Source organism: Centropristis striata, chromosome 1 (assembly GCF_030273125.1).
Source record: "Centropristis striata isolate RG_2023a ecotype Rhode Island chromosome 1, C.striata_1.0, whole genome shotgun sequence".
Taxonomy (NCBI): domain Eukaryota; kingdom Metazoa; phylum Chordata; class Actinopteri; order Perciformes; family Serranidae; genus Centropristis; species Centropristis striata.
In genome coordinates, this window is record NC_081517.1 from 25488503 (window position 1) to 25510565 (window position 22063).

Here is a 22063-nt window from a genome sequence, read left to right on the forward strand (position 1 = left end):
GTAGTTATTGCACTCTGGCTTTGCTGTAAAAGATTCTAATAGTAATGCACAGTAACTACAATGTTGTTGTCTTCTTTCAGCTTTTATATTTTGTTTTCAGTGAATAAACATTCTCAAATTGATTTTGTTATAAATGTATTTAAATGCATCTAACAACTCTTTTTTAAATATTTGTGTATTTTAGACGTAATATTATAAAGTAATGCTATATTTTAGTCTTAAATAGTCTTCTTTTATCTCACTTTTTTTTATCACAGTCAAAGTGAAGTTACTGCGGCCTGCTTTGGTTTTGAGTTGGATTTTGTAGTTACTGCAATTTTTATCTCATCGTTTCTCTGAAATAAAGAAAAATTGAAATCTAAAACTTTGTCACAAGATAAAGCAGACATCAAGAGCTCATTTTTAGTTATAACTCAATTTCAACCAAAAATGTAGTTACTGCAGTTAGGCTTTGTAGGGCAGTATAGTAGCCTGTCAATCACAGGCTTTGTGATTGAAAGTAATACTGTGCTGCATTAGTGAGCAGATGAAATAGACTGTGGGAGACATGTTGCGAGGCTGTGGTATTAGCAGTGGGTAGCGGTGAAAAGTATGTGTGTAAATTTAACAACTTCAACCCAGTCAACTCAACCTCCACCTCCAGCTCCACTGTATCAAAGACTGTGCATGGCTCAACAGGTTAAAAATGTGCCAAATGCATGGCTCAGCTGGACAAAAACAATTGTGCAAGTTTCTCAGAAACTGATGGAAAAAAAGGTTACCGGGACTGACACCAAAAGTACTTAAAGAACATGACTCACAGCGAGTGACAAATAGAAGAGAGAGAGAAAAGGAAGTGTCAGCTGAGGGACGATAACTAAATTGTTAGGGAGTGTCCCACGCACACAGGCACATGCACACTACTCACTCTCTCTCTACGTCTCTCTCTTCCCCGTGTCATCTTCATTTCCTCCTTACATGAGCTTGCTTGTAGAGCAATATTAGTGATAGTTGACAGCGGACGTGCAAACACAAGAGGTGAGGGAGCGTGGAGATCTGTACTGGCAGTGCAGACAGAGGACTTTCTTTTTTCTCAAAAGGTGAGACATGTCATGATACACAGTGATACATCGGAGAATAGTATTTTAATTTTAACACTCTATTTATGAATATTTGTGGCATTTGATATCCCTCAGGAGTTTCAGGGGAAAGTGCGAAAAACGCCCTGTGCTGCTGGATGGTTGACTGAGCTGCGGTGGAACATCTGGTGCATATTTAAATCCAAGGTAATCTCTTTCTAATCTACCTTGAGCTAACTGTAAGAATGGCTGTTTCTTTTTTTATTTTGACGTGCCGGCGTTGCCTCTTCTTGTTTGCTAGCAGTAGTCAGGGTATGTAGAAATCACTTTGTTTCCCAGAAGCTGGTTGCACTACTGCTATTGTAAGGAAAGAAGAAAAAACTACTGAGTCAATGTCTGTATGTTTCATTTATCTGTCTCAGCCTGTGTCATTTATGTCTTTGTTTCACCTAACCTTGTCTCTTTCAGTAGCCACATCCTCGCACACATCGGCCCCTTTGACCTTTAGCCCTAACATCCCAGTTGGAGTGTGATCTGGCGGGATGGCAGAGGGCGATGTGGGAGCATGCCCGCAGGTGTTTGTGGTGGACAGTCAAGCCAACTACATCTCCGTGCCAGGTGGAAAGAAACCAAGATGGGCAAGATCAGGCCAAAAGTTTCTTCTTCTGCTGGTGGGACTCTCCCTGTTGGGACTTGTTATCGAGGGATGTTTCATCTACACTCTATATAAAAAAACAGAGGTGAGGCACATGTCTGTGTGTGATTGTGTCTGTCTGTGGGAAGGGAGAAGATGAACTGCTTGGAGCATATGGAAATTCCTATACTAGAGAATTTCCCTGTTTTTCACTTCGTCACAACGAAACACACCCACGCCAGTGGACAGCTGAACACATTTGTACGTGGGCTGTTATTTCTCTTTAAGTTTACAGGTTCATGGTGGCAAATGTGTCAGATGGACTCTCTAGTTCTACTTCCCTTTCTTGTCTCTCTCAAGTGCAAACCCACAATATAACTTCACTTTTCTAAAACAGTTTCATAATGCTGTTTATTACACACCTGCCTCTATTATGCTCTGTGTGTCGTCTGAATAAACCTTAAAACTGTACAGTGTCCAAGATGATCCGAATACCAGCTTCTGTCTTATTCAGTGGCTAATGTTAGAGAGACACGTTTGGCATGTAGCTTTTTTTTAATATCATTTTGATTTTATGTTCATATCAAATGAAGACTGAGGGCATTCAAATGCCTCATCACAGCATATATGACCAAAGTAAATAACACAATAACATAACAGTGGTTAAATGAAATCAATAAATAAGTTTGATTTAAAAAAATCTCATCTAAGATGTATTTCGATTTTTTTAAATTCTGTTTTTTGTGTGAAATGACAGCATGCCTTTCTTTGTGTGTATAAGCTTGTTATCTAAGGGTTATAATGTAAATGTGCTATTGGTTGCCACGCGCCATGACACTTCCTGTTCTTACGTGCTATTGAACTTTTGACATCTTGCTAACAAACACACTGATTTTCTTAGTCACTCATATGATCAATCTGTATTTCTCACCTCTTCTGTTTTACTTTTACTTTCTCTCCCTGCGGGAATTTTCCCTCTGTAAATTTAATCCTCTCTGCAAGAAACTCCAGTCCAGTCAGCAGGTAAGCATGGCTGCCGACACTGTTGCATCACCAGACGTGTTAAAGTTTTCAGCTTTAACAGCTTTTTTTTCTTTTTCAGAGTGGCACCATTATGAAGCAATCGGAATATGGAGGTAATGAGTTACTTTCTGTTATCATAACTGATTATAATGAGCTACAAATGTGTAAAAGACTGTCCTCCGCAAAAACAAAGGGCGGAGATGGGGGGTAATGTCCAGACAAACACATGGCTTTTACCCAGGAGACCTGTGTTCCCATCACGTTGAAAGTAAAAGTCAATGTTAATGTAATTAAAATCTTAAATAGAATAAGACTATAGTGGATAATTACATTGAAATCTAGCAGGATGGTCAGAGAGGCGGCCATTTTTATGTGCACTGTTGCCATTTAAATTTAGAGCGGGCTAACTTCTGGATCAATATCTGTAGATATCTCAGATATCTCGTTTGAAATGCGGTTTTGCAGTTATGACCAAAAGAGCAGCGGAGTAGTAAACTGCACACATTTCACAAAGTTAAAAACATGTTTAAAACTGTGACTGTTCGGTTATGTTTAAGGATGTGTTGATCTAATTTATTGATTGGTTTGTCTGATCCTGCTTTTCTCGAACAGTTCACAACAATGAGATTCACACAGTGACACCACCTCTGGAACAATCTCAACAGAGGCCCTTCGCTCAACTGATAGGTAAGAGTCCTCGCAACACTCAAACCAGAATACTGGACATGACCTTAATGGTCAGTTTGAACATATTTTCTACCAACTATTTTCTCTCTTATTCTTCATCTCAATCTCAGGTTCCATTAATTATCGTGGGCAAGAAAATGTGGTGTTGTGGGAACATAAAGACGGCCACAGCGTCTCCTACAACATGAACTACAATGATGGCCGGTTGGTGGTCGAGAAGAAGGGTTACTACTACATCTATTCCAAATTGACAATTAATGCTGTACAAGAGTGTGTGCTTATCCAGCACAGGATCATGAGAGAAACTGAAGCCTATGACGCTGCTATAGAACTTGTGAAATCAAAAAGGTTAGTCAGTGTACCACTGTTTACTTACTTCTTTTTTCCTTTCACACAAGCTTACAAAAACGTACTTGTTGCAAACCGGTTGTAGCATTGCTTCTGTTTATTTCAAGGCCAGTTGAAATCAGTGCTATCTTTTTTATCTTTGTTTCTCCTCCAGTTACCGTTGCAGGGTCACGAGACATTCCAGCACAAAGGCTACACAAGAGGAGGATCTGTGGAACAGTTTTCTGGCGGGGATCTTTCACCTGGACAGTGGAGATAAAATCTATGTCAAATTGGATAATTTAACCACAATGCGTACAGGACCTACTGACAATCTCATGGGAGCGTTTATGATATATTCAGGCGATATGCTGCGATAATGTCTGTGTCCCACATTGTGACCAGATTCTGTCTATCCGTGTGTTAATTTACACCATATGTAGTGGTGAATTATATATATATAATCTAAATTATGCTGCACTCAAAGAATGTATTAGAATTTTATGAAAAAAAGATTTTTTATTCAACACATGATTGTGACAGCATGAAAAGTATCTGATATTCAGGTTGTATAATCCTATGTGATAATTTGATGCATATATTGTTTTTATTGTGTAAATAAATGCCGTTTCTTATCAAACAACAGCGAGAAGTGGCTTCAGTTACTGATAACACAACAACATTGCTTCATTGCTCACATAATAAATTGTGCTAACACCTATAAGACTGTTTGAAACCAACATTTCGCACATTGAGAGAAACCACATTTGCAGATTTATAGATAAGCAACATACACTGATGCCTGTGTGTGTGTGTGTGTGTGTGTGTGTGTGTGTGTGTGTGATCAGGATGTGGTTGAGTAAGGATGCACTGAGGAGAGGATGGAGAGCGCTGAGGTGCTGAGGTGCTGAGGTTGGTGTGACTGACTCAGCACTTCTCACAATGTACAGGGGAAAGTTTTGCACACATTGCAGCAGTGTCAAATGGAAGAAAAAGACATATGAGATGTTAAGTGAAGGAGAGTTTGGCAACCAACGAGGAAATTCTGCCTGGGAATTAGCCATGAAAACGAAATGCGAATAGCTAAGTGTGACAAAAGGCATGAGACTAGTGTGAAGGCACAGGAAACCATGTAGACAGGTAACCAAATGAGTGGAAGAACTGACCTCATATGCAGCTAAGATATTTGGGTCATTTCCTGCCCTGATGCAGATAAACATCTGTGTATCCGAGTGAAACCAACACACAACACGATAATACTCCAGCATTAAAACTTTGCACATAAAACTCTTTCTTGCAGTGTTGAGTCAAGTGTAAATGTTGGTGAGCTTAAGTATAATTTTGAGGTGCTTGTGATTTACTTCACTGTTTCTATCTTGTGCCTCTTTATACCTCTATTCCACTACATTACACTGTGTTTTCATTTGACATGTAGTTTTTATTTACTTTGAATATTAATATTTTCACAGTTCTACCATTGACCAGCAGGTGGAGGTAATTTACCAAGAAACACATGGATATGGTAATAAAAACAAGAAAGTATAAGAAGAAGAAAACTCATGTCAAAGGGATAGACTTAATTAAATCACAAAGCCCTTGATTGACAGCCTATTGTTCCGCATACTTTTTCTATTTGCTTTTAGTACATACTGCAGCTGTCCTTACAAAGTATGTATTGTTGAATGCAGTATGCATTTTGGGTGATACTAATTTGCGCCTTGAACCTTGATTCTCTTTGCTACAGAACTTGCAAACTACATGACAGGACCTCTAACACCACTTTTCCACCAAGGCAGTTTGAGGTCCGATTCAGAGCCGGTGCCTCATCTCCATCCAGTTCTTCACATTTCGACAGCCAAAGAGCCGACTCTTGGAAAACTGGCTCCAGCGGCATTAACTATTTGCTAGTCTCAAACCTCAGACCACGAACCCCTTAAGTCAGTGGCTGGGGATGAACAACTGAAACATGTATAGTTTGTTTTTTTTGTTATTTGTTTAACTACAATTAGTGCGTTTACATGCAGCAAAACAGCAATGGCAGTAATAATAAACAACAATAAAACAATTACAAATAAGAACAATAATAAAAACAACAATGACAGTAATAATAAACAACACTAAGACAGTACAGACAAACATTGGCAACATTAATAAAATGATGAATATATTAGGGGTTAGGCTAGTCTAAACAGGTGTGTTTTGAGATGTGACTTGATAGTTGACAGTGTTGGTAGAGAGCGGATGTACTGAGGGAGAGTTGAGGGGCAGAGCAGCTAAAAGATCTTGGTCCCATTGTGGCTAAATGGGCGGAAGGGGTGAAGAGGAGTGAAGCAGAGGAGGTCCTGAGTGTACGGTGTGTAGGTTTGAAGGAGCTCAGTGAGGTATGAGGGTGAAGGTTGTGGAGGCTTTGAATGTGAGGAGCAGGATCTTGAAGTCAGTACGGAGGTGGATCGGGAGCCAATGAAGCTGTTTGAGGACGGGAGTGATGTGCTGTGTGGATGGACTTCTGGAAATGACGCGTGTGGTCAAATTTTGGACTAATTGCAGTTTATTGAGGGATTTCTGTGGCAGACCTTGTAGAAGAGCATTACAGTAATCAAGTCAGGATGTGACAAGGGCGTTGACCAGTATGGTGGTGCTATTAAGGGAGAGAGATGGGTGAAGGCAATTGATATTGCGAAGATGAAAGTATGCAGACAGGGTGATGTTATTGATATGGGCAGTGAAGGAGAGGGTGCTGTCCAGGATGACAACCAGACTTTTGACATGAGGGGAGGGTTGGACAGGGGTGTTATTATCAATGTGCAGTGAAAAACTGTTGGATTTAGATAATGTGGATTTAGTGCCAACCAAAAGGAGTTCTGTTTTATTTCCGTTGAGTTTGAGAAAGTTGTGGGAGAACAAGGTTTTTACTTCTTGCAGACAAGACAAGTATAGACTATACAGTGACATGATGACGTGACTCTATAGCCTGTGGAAGGCAAACTGGTTCTGAGAAGGTTCGCAATTTGAACCAACTGCAAACCAGCACCAGCCCAGCAAAAGAACTAGGTTTGTGTTGGTCAATAAGGGGTATAACCGATCTTGATTAGGCCTGGGTGCCAAAACAACTTGGTTAGGTTAAGGAGCAGTTTTTTCAGCTATCTCAGGGGATATGTCTTGTGGTAAAGCAGATATTTATGGTAGTAAAATGGGCATGTAGTCCCCTTCTTTCATGTTAGCCACCTAAAAATCAGTATCAGTTTGAGTTTACACTAGAGTGAGAATATTTTCAATGCTATACCTTGCTATCGGACAGCCCTGTTAAGCATTACGCAGGGGGAACTGAATACATTAACTGGGCTCTCTTTAAAGTCACCTGACTCCATTTAGAAAAACCTTGCAGAACACGGGGGCTGCTGTTCTACCGCTATCAGGTAGTTTGTGTTATTGTGTGACTTGAATCTGAGCAAACCCTTTGAAACACCAAAGCCACACGATAACACAAATTAAAATATCAACTCCCATGTTCTGCAAGGTTAAAATTACTGTTTGATCAATGGAGTCTGGTGGCTCTGATGAGAGCATAGAACAGCTTTCGTTCTACTGTGTAAACTAAGGCCGGAGATATACTTGCTGTTTAACCATGCAACTAGCTGCATTGTTAATGTCATTGTTCACATACTTGCCTGTGAACAATGCGTGCTACTGGAGGTTTTCACTAGAGGGTGCACCACAGAAATCAGACCCTATAGAACTTCTGGTTTTGCAGGATGTAAATAACAAACATGGCAACACTGCCAAAGGTTGGTATATTCAAAGGCACTAGAAAGAAGCTTTTAAACTGTCTCTGTTATATTCTTTATTCTGAGATAAGGACAGAAAAAGTAACAGCAGCGCAATCATAGAAGATATGTAGGCTGTTTAGTCAAATATTGATTATAGCCACTTTGAGTAAAGGATCTAAACATATCTTGATCTACTGATGTATAGCTTTGATCATGAACAATAAATCATACTTCATGAGTTTCTCAGTTTGGGAATCAGCATTTACTGTTGATGAGTGAGGCACCATTAAAAAAATAAATGGAGAAAGAGCAGAAATGTAAAAAAAATAAATAAATAAAAGACAAACTACACACACACCCACGACATATTACAAAAGTAATGCTCAAAATACACCAATTTTTCAGATGGCATTTCCTTAGATATTTGAGCATGCCGTCTGCTTCGTCTGCGGTGAGAAATTACAAGCTGTGACTCGTATATCATGCTGTATCAGCAGAAGAGACTTTGTTTTCACTTGGGCTTATATCACACAGGAGATGTTATTGTGTATGTTTGCTGAACCCACATAGTGTTTTGTCTAAACCGCACTGTTTGGTAAATAAACAGGAAGTGATGTACATCCAGTTCCCGGTATGGGTCTTGTAACAGTGGGGAACTTTCCCTTACCTATACACTTTTCATATATTCCACTTGAAACTTTGTCGCAATCACTTCCACACTCGTCATTGTCGACTTTTCACACCAAAATGATCTCCGTGTTCACCATATCCATGTTTAATATGGAGTATGATAAAATACATTCAACATTGTGTAGTTTGTCCACAGGACTTACATAACTTTCAAAACAATTCAAGAGTCCACATATCTAACATATTTTCTTCATGTTTTGATTACAGATGGATCTTGTTTCTTAAGTTACTTTTAAGTGCAGTGATGCTCATTATTGTTACTCATCATTTGCCAAAAGAGATTAAATTGCTCCATTTCAACTACACTAGTTCTAAATGAGGTCCTGGAGGAGTAGAATTATAATCACACATTTGTAAGCCTCGACTTTATGCCCCCAGCCATTTATAAAATGAAAAACAGAGCTTTAAAGCCACATTTAAGGCAAAGAAGGCTGAATAAACTTGCAGTGTATTGCACATAACACTAATGTAGTGATATCTACATTAAAATAAATGTCTATAAAAATTATAAATATAGGTAGATAAATAGTTCCATATTATCAAATAAATATATCATATACAGAGTAACATATACATATATATATACAGAATGAGGTGAGTGTCTCTTCTTTTCCATATGCTCTTTGCATTATCATAAATGCAACTTCTCTTCAGAGTCCAGCTTTAAATCTTGCTAAGCTTCGCCGTCTTAGTTTGCAAGAAATCTGGTCATAGCTTTGAAAATAGCACCGGCGCTTGTCCACTGTCACCTACTTGGACTTTAAGATAACACAAACTGGTGTTGACTCAGTGACGAGCCAATGGTCTCAGGCAGATCTGCATCTTGATGACACTCGTAGCACTACAGTGTCCACACTAGCCCACGAGGAACATCCCCAACCCTGAGCTGCCCAGTTCCAGTTTCCAGTTCTCCAGTTCCTTTGGTACAGTCATCTGAGTAAGCAGTTTCTCCTTCTGCAGCTGGCTCACTGTCCAGCACTTCCTGCTCACAGGTGTTGAGTCCACCCTATCTGGAAGCTCTACCTCGCAGGTGAGCTTATCGCCAACATGCACGCTGAGATGACCCGAGCTGCAGTTGTGGGTACAAGTGAGGCTGAGCTCAATGTATATGAAGTAGGTCCCCGCCTCTTTGGGCGTCAGTGAATGCTGCTGTGAATCAAACTCGAAGTTGCTTCCCACAGAAGTCCCTGTACCGTAGGGGATTGAATCCAACTTCACGGTGGAGGTCCTCAGCTCGCCTGCAGGAGGAGACATCTCATTTAGATGGCGTATACACAGCAAAAACAGGCTTGATTGTTTTTTTTCTTTTTGGAAAAGCTTGATAGTTACACTCCTTTCTTGTGTTGTCTTGCCTTAAATCTGACATGATTTTGCTATATAGCTATAAATCATATAATTAAATAGTTTAGATATTATTTGAGTGATGCAAATTAAGGATTTTGTCATTTCAAGCATTATGGCATTACGGTCCTAAAAACAAATCACTATTTGTAGGCCTAGTTAGTCATTTATCTTTGTCATAATTCTTGTGAATCTTTCCGTTAAACATGTGTTATATGCATACAGTCTATGGTTATATGGCTGATTTCAGCAAATAAAAATCGACTTACTCGACAAGGCTTCCAGGTAGGCAAAGTTCTGCGCCTGTTGATAAAACCATAAAGATAGAGTGGATTAAAATGTGCAGAGAACATGTGTTGTTTAAAAGTTTAAAAAGGAAGGGGAGACAGGTCATTGTTCAGATTTTAATAACAGGAGTCAGTTGTTTACCTTGAATGTTGAATCTGGTGTTTGTCCTGTCTGCTGTGATGCCTGATACTCAAAATAGGGACGCGGGGCGTCCTGCTTGGAGTGCAGCTGCATCACCAGCATGAGTCCGCCGGCGGTCACAACAGCCACCGCCACAAACAGAAAAATGACTGACCCGACGAGAAAAACGTCCAGGCACCTTCCGCGGCGGTGGCCGCTCTTCTGGAGAGACTCTACGTCCATTTCTTTATCGTGGCGTCCCATTAATCGGCAGTGTGATGCCTGAGCGTCTGAGAGACTGTCCAGTTTTTTATATTCGGCGGTTAAAAGGCGTTAGAAGTGGTACAGCTACAGGTGTTGAGTGGTTTCCCTGCACAGAGATACTCCTGATAAGCCCAGTCCACGTCTTAGTGTGAATGTCGCCTCTGTCAGCACCATGATGGGTTTTTATAGCCTACAGTATTGTGCACAGTTTCAGACAGGGAGGAAAAACGCGGAAGTCATGGATTTCCCTCTCGCCTCGTCGCGCTCACGCCCCCTCATTCGCCGCGTGTTCGCGAGGTGAGAAAACGAGACGCACAGACTTTCCGCTGTTCTCTCTGCGATTGCGCAAGTGCGCCTCAGACACAGCGTGTGCGGTGGAAAACGAAAGGGAGAGACAATGCGCATCCTCCAGCCTCACTAAGTTACGTTCCGAGACAGTCAAACAGAGGCTCAGCTTTCCCTCTCCACTTTGAGCCTGGCAAAAGTGGCACAATGGAGATGATTGAAACATAATGTGAATGTGGACATAGTTGCCTTAATGGAAAACTACTTTTTGGCAAGTAGAAAAGAAACAGTGTGTGTGCTTGCACGTGTGTGGGATGTAATAGGAATGTGTTGGATGTGTGACTGGAGTCTTTATTTCATCATCGAGCTAAAGAAAGCTCACAGCGTCATTCCTCCAGGTTTTATGTACCTGACGTATCCACGTGCCCTCTGATATCAAATCAGAATCAGAATGTGAATTTCGTTGTTGTGCAAAAACATGCGTCAATTCCGGACTTGTGTGTGTGTGTGCAGGTATCCCAACGAAAGTTAAACAGGAATATTTTCCACTGCCCTTTGCCACACAATCAATCTACAACCTTTTCATAATACAGTATGAAGTTGCATGGGAATTCCCCACATCATGAGTGTGAGAGAGGGGATAGACAGAAGAAGTGTCCCAGGCTGAGAGGGAAAGTATAGAAGAAGAGAATAGAGGGACAGGAAACAAGTGTTTTCACTATGAAAGTTTTCTTACAAGAGAACAAAAGTTGGAAATTGATGATTGGTTGGAATCGTGTTATAAAGTCACGCTAACATATTGGACCCTGTAATTTCAATTAAATAGTAGTGGTTGTGTCTCACTTTTGGCACTATGGCTGTGTGCTCATTATGAAAACAAAAAGCAGTAGTTACAGTTGTGGGGCTGAGCATGTGACTGCAGGTTTTTAAGTTGTGAGATGTAGACTTGCATCACCCTGCAATCTGTGTACAGTCCTGAAAGTTGCACTGGGACAATTTAAAATAAATGTTATGCCTTAAAATATGATGTCTTTCGTGGCAGTTTTGACAATTGAGTTAATGGGTGAGCTGGCCAAACAATAGGCACACAATACTCACTTTTCAAAATTTTATTAACACATCCGTACTCAAATAGACCACTCAGTCCCAGGATGGTTATTTAACAAAGCAACATAACCCCGTACATCACTCGATTTGTAGCTGTTGCATTGGCTCTTCAGCAAGAGGCAATGCGGCCCTAACCTTCCCCCTATACATCACATCAGGACAGACCTCACGTCTTTACACGTTTCCCTCTCACATGGTGTTATCAGAGTTAAGTTCACAGTTTGAGTTCCCACAAGGCCTTGACAGGAAACACCAAATTTCCTTCACAGGTCACACAAGGAATTTCTTAAAGCTACAGCATACTGTACACCTTCAGGTCTGCACAACCGTCTGAGTGAGGCCATTTGAACTTGATACTGTCCGTGTGTACAAATTGAGGTCCATCCCGATTTATAGTTTTCTTGATTTAGTGAGGGTGACCTTTACTGGTGTATGCATGCACAGAATCCTGATCTTAACTTTGCCAAACAACTTTCAGATGACCTGCAACACCAGGTTGTATGAGCCAGCATCATCTGGACCTCATCAACAAGCTTGTGACTGAAAGGGAACAAACCCTGTAGACAGGTTCCAAATCAAAAAGGGAATGTTTCCCACCACTGTGATTCAGCCTCCGTGATAAAAGAGTTTATTGTCTTCTATGTTCCTGTCCATAAATATCAATTTGATGCAGATAAAAAAAAATCAATAGGTCTATAATCACTGATGCACTTTGGAAATCACTGTGAAGATGCAGGCTGACATTTAAATGATCTATTTTATCACAATTTGGTGTAATGTAACACATATGGCTCAAGGTGTGACAACGTGGGTCTGTAGCTCCAGACTGTTGGATGGATTAACATGGTATTTGATACTGATATTCAAAATCCCAAAGGGATGGATTATGACTTTGTTGATCCCCTGACTTTTGCTGGAGTGCAACCAGCAGGTCAAAAAATGAAATTCTTAAATACTTTTGTTAATGGCCAAAAACCTCTAAAACTCACAGCATTCCCTTCAGCTTCAGGCTTTGTTTTCTGTTGATTCCTAATAAGTATGTTTTATGGGCTTAGATTACTCTTATGGCTCTATTTAAACAATCTATAGCCCGTGGTCTATTGTAAGAGCATGCTGCAAGTGCATTATGAACGTGTCCAACTCCACTTTTGGTAGTTAAACAGCACATAATCTGAGCGCAAAGTAAGGCACAAGGGGAAAAGGGGTTGCATTTCGTGTCCTATTTAACCGTTTTAGACATAAGGAAAATTAAACTAAGTTCAAGTATTGCATTGTTATTAAATTGGAGAGGCGAGCCCTCTGTCTCCACCATCTCCCAATCCTCTGTTCCATCAACAACTGCATTTAAATGTTGAACTGTGAATGTAAAAAGGAAAAAGTGTACTTATTATTGTTAACCTGCTCATCTTATTATCTGAATGATGCACCCATTAAATAACATGAAAATACTGCACCATTGGCTTTAGACCAGTATTTTGTTGGTAAATGGCCCAATCACTTTCTGATGCCTCAAGATAGCAATATGTCATCAATGCACCTGGACACACACACATTTAGATACCAACACACCCATGGGTGCACAGATGGGCACAAGTATTTGCTTCTGACAACATTGTTGGTATGATCTACGACAGTGGTGCTGTGTGCCTCTATGCGCTGGGTGTCAGAGGTCCCAGAATGTTTTTAATCAGTGTTTGGGTCTGTGCTGACAGCATGCAGTGAGTGACTGCTGATCACATTTAAGCTGTAAATGCAAAGATCAATAAATATCTCTTGAGTCTATAGGTTTCTTCCAGGTGAACAGAGCATGTGCTGTACTTTTGGGCTTTGGGTAACTTAACTGTAAGATACAGAAAGTCAGGAATTGATGAGCGGTGTAATTACTGCTGCATCAGGTGATGATCCATGCAGCCCCGACCTCCTGCAGGAGAGTTTACTCTGGGATTTATGGTAATCACGCTCAAATGTGATCAAAACACGATCAGCTGATCAGATCCGCACAGTTTGCAAAGAGAGAAATGTTGAGGGAATATTTGTGGCTCTTACTGAAAGGGAAGTGCACAGTTATAAAAAGACAGCCATAAGACGGGAAGTGACTGTCACTGGCCCAGAAACGCATTTGTGAGTTGACTGTTATGCTGAGAAAGCTAAATTTGTCAATGCTGACACCAGTCATCAGACTATAAACAAGTTGTCAATTAAAAATGTCGATAGCATCGCTTGGGAAATCCACAAAACAGTACATGCACAGTACATCTAAGCTCAGTCCTATATATGGACTGAAATCAAATGTGAAGAAAGTTGGAGGATTGTCACATCAAGTTGTGAAATAAAAGGAGACACACACTCTGCAGCTCATAGACAAGTCTCAATTCTGTGTGTATAATAGAACTTTCAATGTGAATACAAAACCGAATTACACCCCCTAGTATGCTGTAGTTATGTTCTTTAATAGTTTTCAGGAAGCTGTGATTCAATGCTGCTGCAAAGTGAGAAATCCTCGAGCCATTCAAGCTGTGATTGCAATACAGTCATGGAAAAAATGATTAGACCACTTTTATTCTTCAATTTCTTGTTCATTTTAATGCCTGGTACAACTAAAGGTGCATTTGTTTGGACAAATATAATGATAACAACAAAAATAGCTGATATCTAGCCATTTTTCATGGTTTTCTTGATAATAATAAATAATAAATCATTATTAACAAAACCATGGGAAATGTCTAGATATCTTGAATTAAACTTATATGAGCTAAGAAAACAAGGGTGGTCTAATCATTTTATCATTGACTGTGTCTTTGCTATGATAATAATCAAGGGCTCTTGGAATTCTGAGTTAATGTTATCGGGAAAATAGTGTTGATTAAATATGTTGTGTAACTCATCAACCTGTCAAGGATCAGACTGAGCAGGGCCTGAACTTGTTTTGACCTATGCAGAATAACAGTTGCCTCACAAAAGGAAACTTTAAACATTGCACAATGACTCAATAACTCAGTGACTTTGACGTCAAACAACTAACCAAAACTGAAAAACAAAGTCTCAGTGCCGGTTATAGTATATATCTATGTAAATCATATTTGTTCTTGCGTAGTATATTTAACTCATTTAGCTCATAATATTGTAATAATATTGTAATTGTTTGGCAGCAAGTAAACTACATTTATTTTTACCATCCATCTCCGCTTATCTGGGGCCGGGTCACGGCCCCAGCCACAACCAGCATTCCCAGGCCAGGCGAGAGATGTAATCCCTCCTGTGTTCTGGGTCTTCCCTGGGGGGCCTCCTACCAGTTTGGACGTGCCCGGAAAACACCTCTAACGGGAGGCGCCCGAGAGGCATCCTTACCAGATGCCCAAACCACCTCAACTGGTTTCTTTCGACACGAAGGAGCAGCGGCTCATTATTCTGTCAATGTCTTTTTTTTTTTTTTATATTTTTATCCCACGATTTCTGTAACCAGTTTGTCCTATCTATCTTGATCCTGGGCGCTACCTCGTCTCTGTCGGTCTGGGCCCTGAACTGAGCACATGCTTCCTCCAATACATGTGGAGTAGCGGACCGCTCCTTGACAAGGGGAGATTCCCCAGTGGGCTGAGCGCGTGGGAGGATCACGTTATTTCCACCGGTTCCTCTCCCCCCCGTCAGGCGCCCTGCCCCGACCGACCAGAGGGTCTGGCTCTATAGCGACCAGGATCAATGTGAGAGGTCCCAGTAAGGGGATCCTCAGGGGACACGGGGACACCGGAGACATGGAGCTGGGGACACGCCTCCAATGCCCACAGCGTCCTGGCGGGAATCGAACCCAGGACCTTCTTGCTGTGAGGCGAGAGTGCTACCAACTGCGCCACCGTGCCCCCATGTCAAGCAATGAGATGAGAAGTAACTGAGTAGATTTACTCATAACTGTACTTAAAGGGGACATATGTGTCTCCTTATTTTCTGTCATATATATAATGTTAAAAATGCTGGAGGTTCAAACATATAGTAGTAATCCCTGTTAGCAAAAAACTCAGGTTTCTGACCATCCTGAACACTGTTACCAACAGTTTTTTCCTTTTGTAATCCACTCGGCATACAGTAGGTGCAGGGATCCCGTGATATTGTGATTGCCTTCTTTGCTGCTGTTAATAATGTTTGCAAGAGATACATCCTTTTCTGATCATGAATTACAGCCAGTTTAATTCTAAGAATCACCACCAGGGGGTCCCTCACCAATTCCACAATAAACATTTTCTTCACATTGGTAAAATTTGATTTGAGTTATCTCATAATGGACATTTCCAAAATATATGTAGACGGGTGGCAATGATATCTCCACATTCCCTCAAACCTCTGCATGACTGGATCTTTGCTACAATTTGAATTTGTGCTGTTCTGAAACATATGTTTATTATCTTCCTTTGAAATTCACTCCACCCTTTGGCATCAGTGACTGTTTGGGCCTGAGTATATCTTTAGCCAAAAGTTCTCCCTTTCCCCCCTTTTTTTTGTTGTTGCAGCTGTTTGTCCCACTTTTTCTCTTACAAACAGTTGCTATTCTTTGTCATTAGCTAGAATGCTACATATGTTAGTTATTGGCCCACCCTGCTGTTTTCCATCCTGAATTTTCAATAAGTACTGTTCCAAGAGAGCGTTCTATAGCTTATCACCTGTAGATAAAATTGTCTGTTCTTCGTGAATTAAAATGGGCTGTTAACTGTTCTAGACAGGCGATTTGGACTCTTTAAGACAAAAAAACAGCTGGTGCATGTCACTTCAATGTTCTTATTGGTGGTGAAAATGCAAATACACCCCTAGAAAGTATAGTTCCCTAGGGGGCAACTCCTCAGGAAATCCCCAGAACTTGGTCCGAAAATGACTATTGCATAGTATTATAAGTATTTATACTTTATACAACTCCACCAGGCTTCCTGCCCCGACACTCACTACCAACATATTATGTATTCTATATCCCTCTTCTGTTACAACGTTCTGTTCATGTTAACTAACTGTCCCACCTACAGTATGGCTCCTATTGGGAGGGGGAGAATCTCTCTTTCAATGTCCCATAGAGTAAACAGTGAGATTTCTGTCTATTTTATTTATTTACCATAAAGCAGGTCTAGGTGTACATACACTGTTGCTCATAAAGTTGGAATACATTTTTTTCTCTATCCATGAAATAATTGTGACATGTGATCTGTTCTTGACGGATAAAGTGTATATCTTCTCAAATCTATTAATCAATCTCTTCCAAAGTGATTACTGATGCATTTAAATAGGAATAAACAGAGGATTGTGTCTGAAAACAAAATTATATTCCAACTTTATGGGCATTAGTGCATAAATACTATATGCTATATAAATACAGTAAAGTATCAAGGAGAAATGCACAGTGCGTAGTCCGAGAAGCTACTTTACCTTTTAACAAGCCGTCAGGCCTTCCACAAGACTGTGATGTCACAACTGAACTGAAGGTAGAAAGTGCTGCTATAGCACTTTCTAACTTTGATGCTAATTTATGGCCCGGCAAGCTGGCAGCAACACAAAAACACAAGGATTTACGCCACAAAAACTACGTGCAGTGGTGGAAGAAGTGTTCAGATCCCTTACTGAAGTAAAAGTACTAATACCACACTGTGAAATTACTCCACTACAAGTAAAAGTCCTGCATTAAGAAAAACTCACTGAAGTAAAAGTACAAAAGTATCAGCATCAAAATGTACTTAAAGTATCAAAAGTAAAAATGCTTGTTATTCAGAGTTCAGAGTTATTCTGAACCCACTCAGTTTGTTTATTATATATTCCAAATATATTATTGGATTATTAATTTTTTTATGTATTTATGTAAGCAGCATTTTACTGTTGTCCAGGTAGGGCTCATTTTAACTAGTTCTTATTTTTTTATGGGGTTGAATTTATAAACACCCATAATCATTTCAATTGATGAACCTGAAAGTAACTAAAGCTGGCAGCTGAATGTAGTGGAGTAAAAAAGTGCAATATTTGCCTCTAAAATGTAAAACTCAACATTGTACCTAAGTACAGTACTTGAGTAAATGTACTTAGTTACATTCCATCACTGACTATGTGTACACTCAAAGGTCTCCTATTCCACCACAAAACAATGATGTTATATTACTATTCTTCAGCCGGTACAGTGTACATCGTGTATTGCTAGGCACTATCATTGTATTTACTGGCTTTTTCAAGAAACAAAATAGTGCCAAGTGAATTTGGTTTCTGATGCACAAGGGTCATTTTATTTGTACAGTCTGTGATATTAAGCCAGGATTTTATTTTGTTATTTTTATTTCAATAACTAACATATGTACCAGGCTTCCTGCCCTGTCACTCTTCTAACATATTATGTATTCCATCCCTATATTCAGATTCCTGTCCATTCCTGATACATGCCACAATAGCAGTGTTGTCTGAGTATTTCTGGATGTGGCAGGACTCAGAGTTGTATTTGAAGTCTGCTGTGTACAGTGTGAACAGGAATGGAGCCAGAACAGTCCCCTGTGGAGCCCCTGTGCTGCTCATTAATGTCCCAGAAACCTGATATACTGTGGCCTTAGTATGTACTGTAGCATAATAGATCCCCTTTAAATGACCTCTGAGGTCTCTTCCATGTTTTCCCCTCCTGTGCTGAGGTTTTTTCAGGGGAGTTTTATTGAATCTTTTTAGAAAGCCTTGGTCAGGTCAGGAAGCTTTGATGTTGCACGTTTGTAAAGCCCACTAAGACTTTTTTTCATAGTCAAATACAAATACATTTGACTTCTTGCACCTCATTTAGCTTCCTCATATAACATAATCTCAGTTTATGACATGCAAATTACACAAAAAAGGGGCTTCAGTACTTAAAATGTCAACAAGAATGACAAGTGAAAAAAGGCAGTGGTTATGATGGGAAAAATGTGGGGACTGTTTCTGTGTGGGAGTGACATACAGAGATGGGGAAGTCAGCGTGGAACAGAGAAAATGAGAAATGTAGCATTTAGCCTTACAAGTATGACATACAGTTAGCAGAAGGTTAGGTACTCCTGCAGAGTAGAATCCCAGTTCTTCTGTTCCCTAATGAAACTAAACACGCATGTTTAAACACAAACACAGCATCAGGCACAATTAAACACAAATACTTTCCTTAACAGTTTACAGATTTGTTAAAGAATGCCCAATATTGCAGAAAAACAGCACCACAGTACATGGTTTCAATTTGTATTGCTTAATATAGTGCTGTTGTGTGTGTGTGTGTGTGTGTGTGTGTGTGTGGGGGGGGGGGGGGGGGGGGGGGGGGGGTTTGTGGGTGATGGAAAAATGTGCTTTAGCTTGTGTGTCCGGATAACGTCAGGATGTATTACATTTTCTGATTTCATTCATACTTCATACTTTTTGGAAATATGTCAAGAGTTTACCCAGGCCTCTGTTTTTCTTCCTTTCCTTAGAGGAAGTCACATGAAGCATTACTCAGCGAGCTGTTGTAACATGTCATATTTCCTGAAAAATGATGAAACTTCAGAGATAAGTAACGCACACACACACACACACACACACACACAAACACACACACACACACACACACACACACACACACACACACAAACACACAAACAAACACACACACACACACACACACACCCACACACAGACAAACACACACATACACACTCACACACACAGTCACACACACACACACACACACACATATTTCTGTAGAGTGGAATTTGCGGCCTGGAGCGCAGTTTTCAAATTTATTTTTTGACAATTTTTTCTCTCCCTCTACACTCTGGCGATGATGTCACACACTGTGACACGAACATTCCGTGCAATACACACCCATTATAATCTCAGAATTTCTCCAAAAATGATCATGGTCATTGAACAGGGATTGATAAAAAACTATATGACCTATCGAAATGTGGATTAATACACAAATACACAAGACTTGTGTCTACTGTTTAAAGTTTAAATGGAGTCTCTAGGTGAAATTATGCCGGAGAAGTAGACGTTTAAAAATCTCCAATTATTGTTCTTTTTCGCTCATTTTTTTTCGTCCGTCCCATTCATTTCAATGCAAAATTTTGGGCAGTTTTTCGCGATGTAAGTCGTACAGTCGTATTCTGTAGAGAAAAGTAATAGCACACCGATCCCGATCAAACCGCACGTTTTGATATATAATTTGTCCTGCAGTGCTCGGCTGCCTTTTCCCAAGTAAGGGACATGCTTTTGTCCAAAACTGGACAAGCTGTGTTTGTTTACGTAATGCAACACAACACAGGATTTATAGGCCAATTTGTAAAGCTTGCCCCGATAAAAAAAAACACAAACTTAATAATAAATAAGTACATTAAAAAACACAAACCTCAGAACTTCACAGCCAAGTACAGACAAAATGATTCAACAAATAAATTCAGTTTGATTTTTTTTAAAACGGATCCCATTCTGACTCCAGTTTGAGTTCTTTTGGAAAGAAATGTTGATCTGCAAACTGAAAGAGCTGTTTGTCAGATTCCTTTTGGATGCTTTACATGTTATTGAGTGGAACCAAAAGGTCAATAAGCATCTGCGAGCATGGTTATGTAGGCATTTTGTAAAAAGAAGGGGGAAAAAATAGCAAAATCTAGCATATTTAGTTTTTTCCAAAACATGGCAGTGATGTGATCTTATCGGTTTCTTGTGGAAAATTGTAATTGCCCAGTTGTATATCAATATAAAAGGTTTGGTTATTGCAGATAATATTGTTTGTCAACAAGAGGTTACAACCTTACTGTCAACTAGTGTGAAACACACACACACACACACACACACACACACACACACACAAGCAGTTTCCATATCCACAGTTGGATTTTCTGTGGTCAGGAGTACGTATGGGCCTTTTTTGATAAAAATAAAAACATCATGATGCGCTGGGATTTCTCACAGGGAAGTCACCGTCTCTGATTTCACTTCACAGTAAGAAAAGTTCCATTACTCTCTCTCTCGCTTTCTTTCTACTTTCCTCTACGTAAGAAAAACGAAACAAAAATTGCTGACCATCACTAGTGAAACCTCTGTTCAGTGCTTTTGCTGTCCCCAACAGCTGAGAGTTAAATTACAAAAACTATCCATGAATTCTGTTTGTGTGTGTGTCTGTCTGTGTCTCATTTCCCACAATTTTACACAATACTATCTTGATCTGCTAGTCCCAATGAACCACTCCCCTCCCAAAGAAAAGAAAAGATAACAAAGAAGAAAGAAAATGGATTATCTGACAGGAGCACAAAGTCAGTCTGTATATACTTTCCTGGTTCTTATTTAATTATCTTGATCCCTTGTAGGACATTGTCCAATGTTGGCAGCATGTTCTCAGCTACCTTGTAGGCAGGTCAGTAGGTAGCAATACAGTACGAACTGAAACAGAACAAGACTGCTTTGTTTCTTGTCCTCTGCTTTGGTTTCTTCATTATTGTTGTATTACTTCTTAATGCACATAGTAGTGCTATTAACATGCTTTAAATGTGAATATAATTGTAAACGTGAACTAAAAATGATCACGTAAAACCTTCTGGTATCTCTGGTTTGTTTTATTCACAAACTAATGTTTCATTCCACATATATTAGTGTGATAGAATGACAGAAAAAAAACCTAAATATTGACAATGTAATCATGTAAGTAAAAGTTAAATTGTTTCCAATCCAATCCAATCCACTTTGTTTATATAGCACAATTTTAAACATAAGGTTTCCAAAGTGCTGCACAACAAAAAATAAATAACACAATACAAAGAGATGAAGTAAGCAATAGAACAGTATAATACAATAAGATAAAATAAATTCAAATAGAATAAAATAAAATAAAATAAATAAAATGTACTACTTGCACAAAATAAAATATGCATGTATACATGCCCTCAGTCTGCTTTTATTATAAATGCTTTACAATTTGTAATAAATGCCTTTTGTTATTTCTTGGCTGGGCGCTGTCAGTATGTTTACATCACACTTGAAAAAAACAAATCATAGCCTTAATCTGACTATAACTGGACAACTGAAGTGCATGTAAAGACGCATATCGCCACCTAGTGTTGAGGAGGAGAACACGTTCCCGTCAGTTATTTGATTTTCTCAGTTGCATGTAAACTGGGACAAGGACAGAAGTCTTGTTAGACGCCACGATGTTAAGCATAGCTCGATTAAACTGTGCATGTAAACACACTGACTGTGAAGTTGTCAGGCAATTATTGAAGACTGCGGGAAGTTAAGCCAAGAAAAACACCAACATAGCTGGACCCATGGTTGAAAAAAAAAATCCTCTTATTACTTCAGTTTTTGTTCTTATAAAACAAACACACAAACAAAACCGTTTAAAGTTCGAGAGCTTTATTTTAACTTGTTGGCAGACTTTGTTTAATTTGGACAGAGCTAGGATAGCTGCTTCCCCCTTTTCTAGTCATTTTTACTGTAGAGAAGTGAAGTCCAAATAAAGCTTCATGAACATTAGTTGT

The 22063-nt window shown here is 39.6% G+C and overlaps 3 protein-coding genes across 3 annotated transcripts in view; 1 reads left to right on the forward strand and 2 right to left on the reverse strand.

Moving 5' to 3' along the window:
- Positions 1-22063, reverse strand: part of LOC131973746 (adhesion G protein-coupled receptor L1-like) — an 85611-nt gene that overhangs the window by 15357 nt on the left and 48191 nt on the right. The gene's annotated exons all lie outside the window — the stretch shown is intronic.
- Positions 992-4344, forward strand: LOC131973825 (tumor necrosis factor ligand superfamily member 14-like). Its single transcript, XM_059335920.1, has 8 exons — positions 992-1079; positions 1176-1265; positions 1527-1798; positions 2695-2715; positions 2795-2828; positions 3328-3402; positions 3513-3750; positions 3905-4344. Exons 3-8 carry the CDS (start codon positions 1601-1603, stop codon positions 4107-4109), a joined length of 771 nt encoding a protein of 256 aa, XP_059191903.1. The 5' UTR covers positions 992-1079; positions 1176-1265; positions 1527-1600; the 3' UTR covers positions 4110-4344.
- Positions 7737-10423, reverse strand: LOC131973841 (uncharacterized). The gene is made up of 3 exons (XM_059335941.1): positions 9957-10423; positions 9797-9830; positions 7737-9424 (listed from the first exon to the last, which is right to left on the reverse strand). The coding sequence occupies exons 1-3, from the start codon at positions 10197-10199 to the stop codon at positions 9042-9044; spliced, it is 660 nt and encodes a 219-aa protein (XP_059191924.1). The 5' UTR covers positions 10200-10423; the 3' UTR covers positions 7737-9041.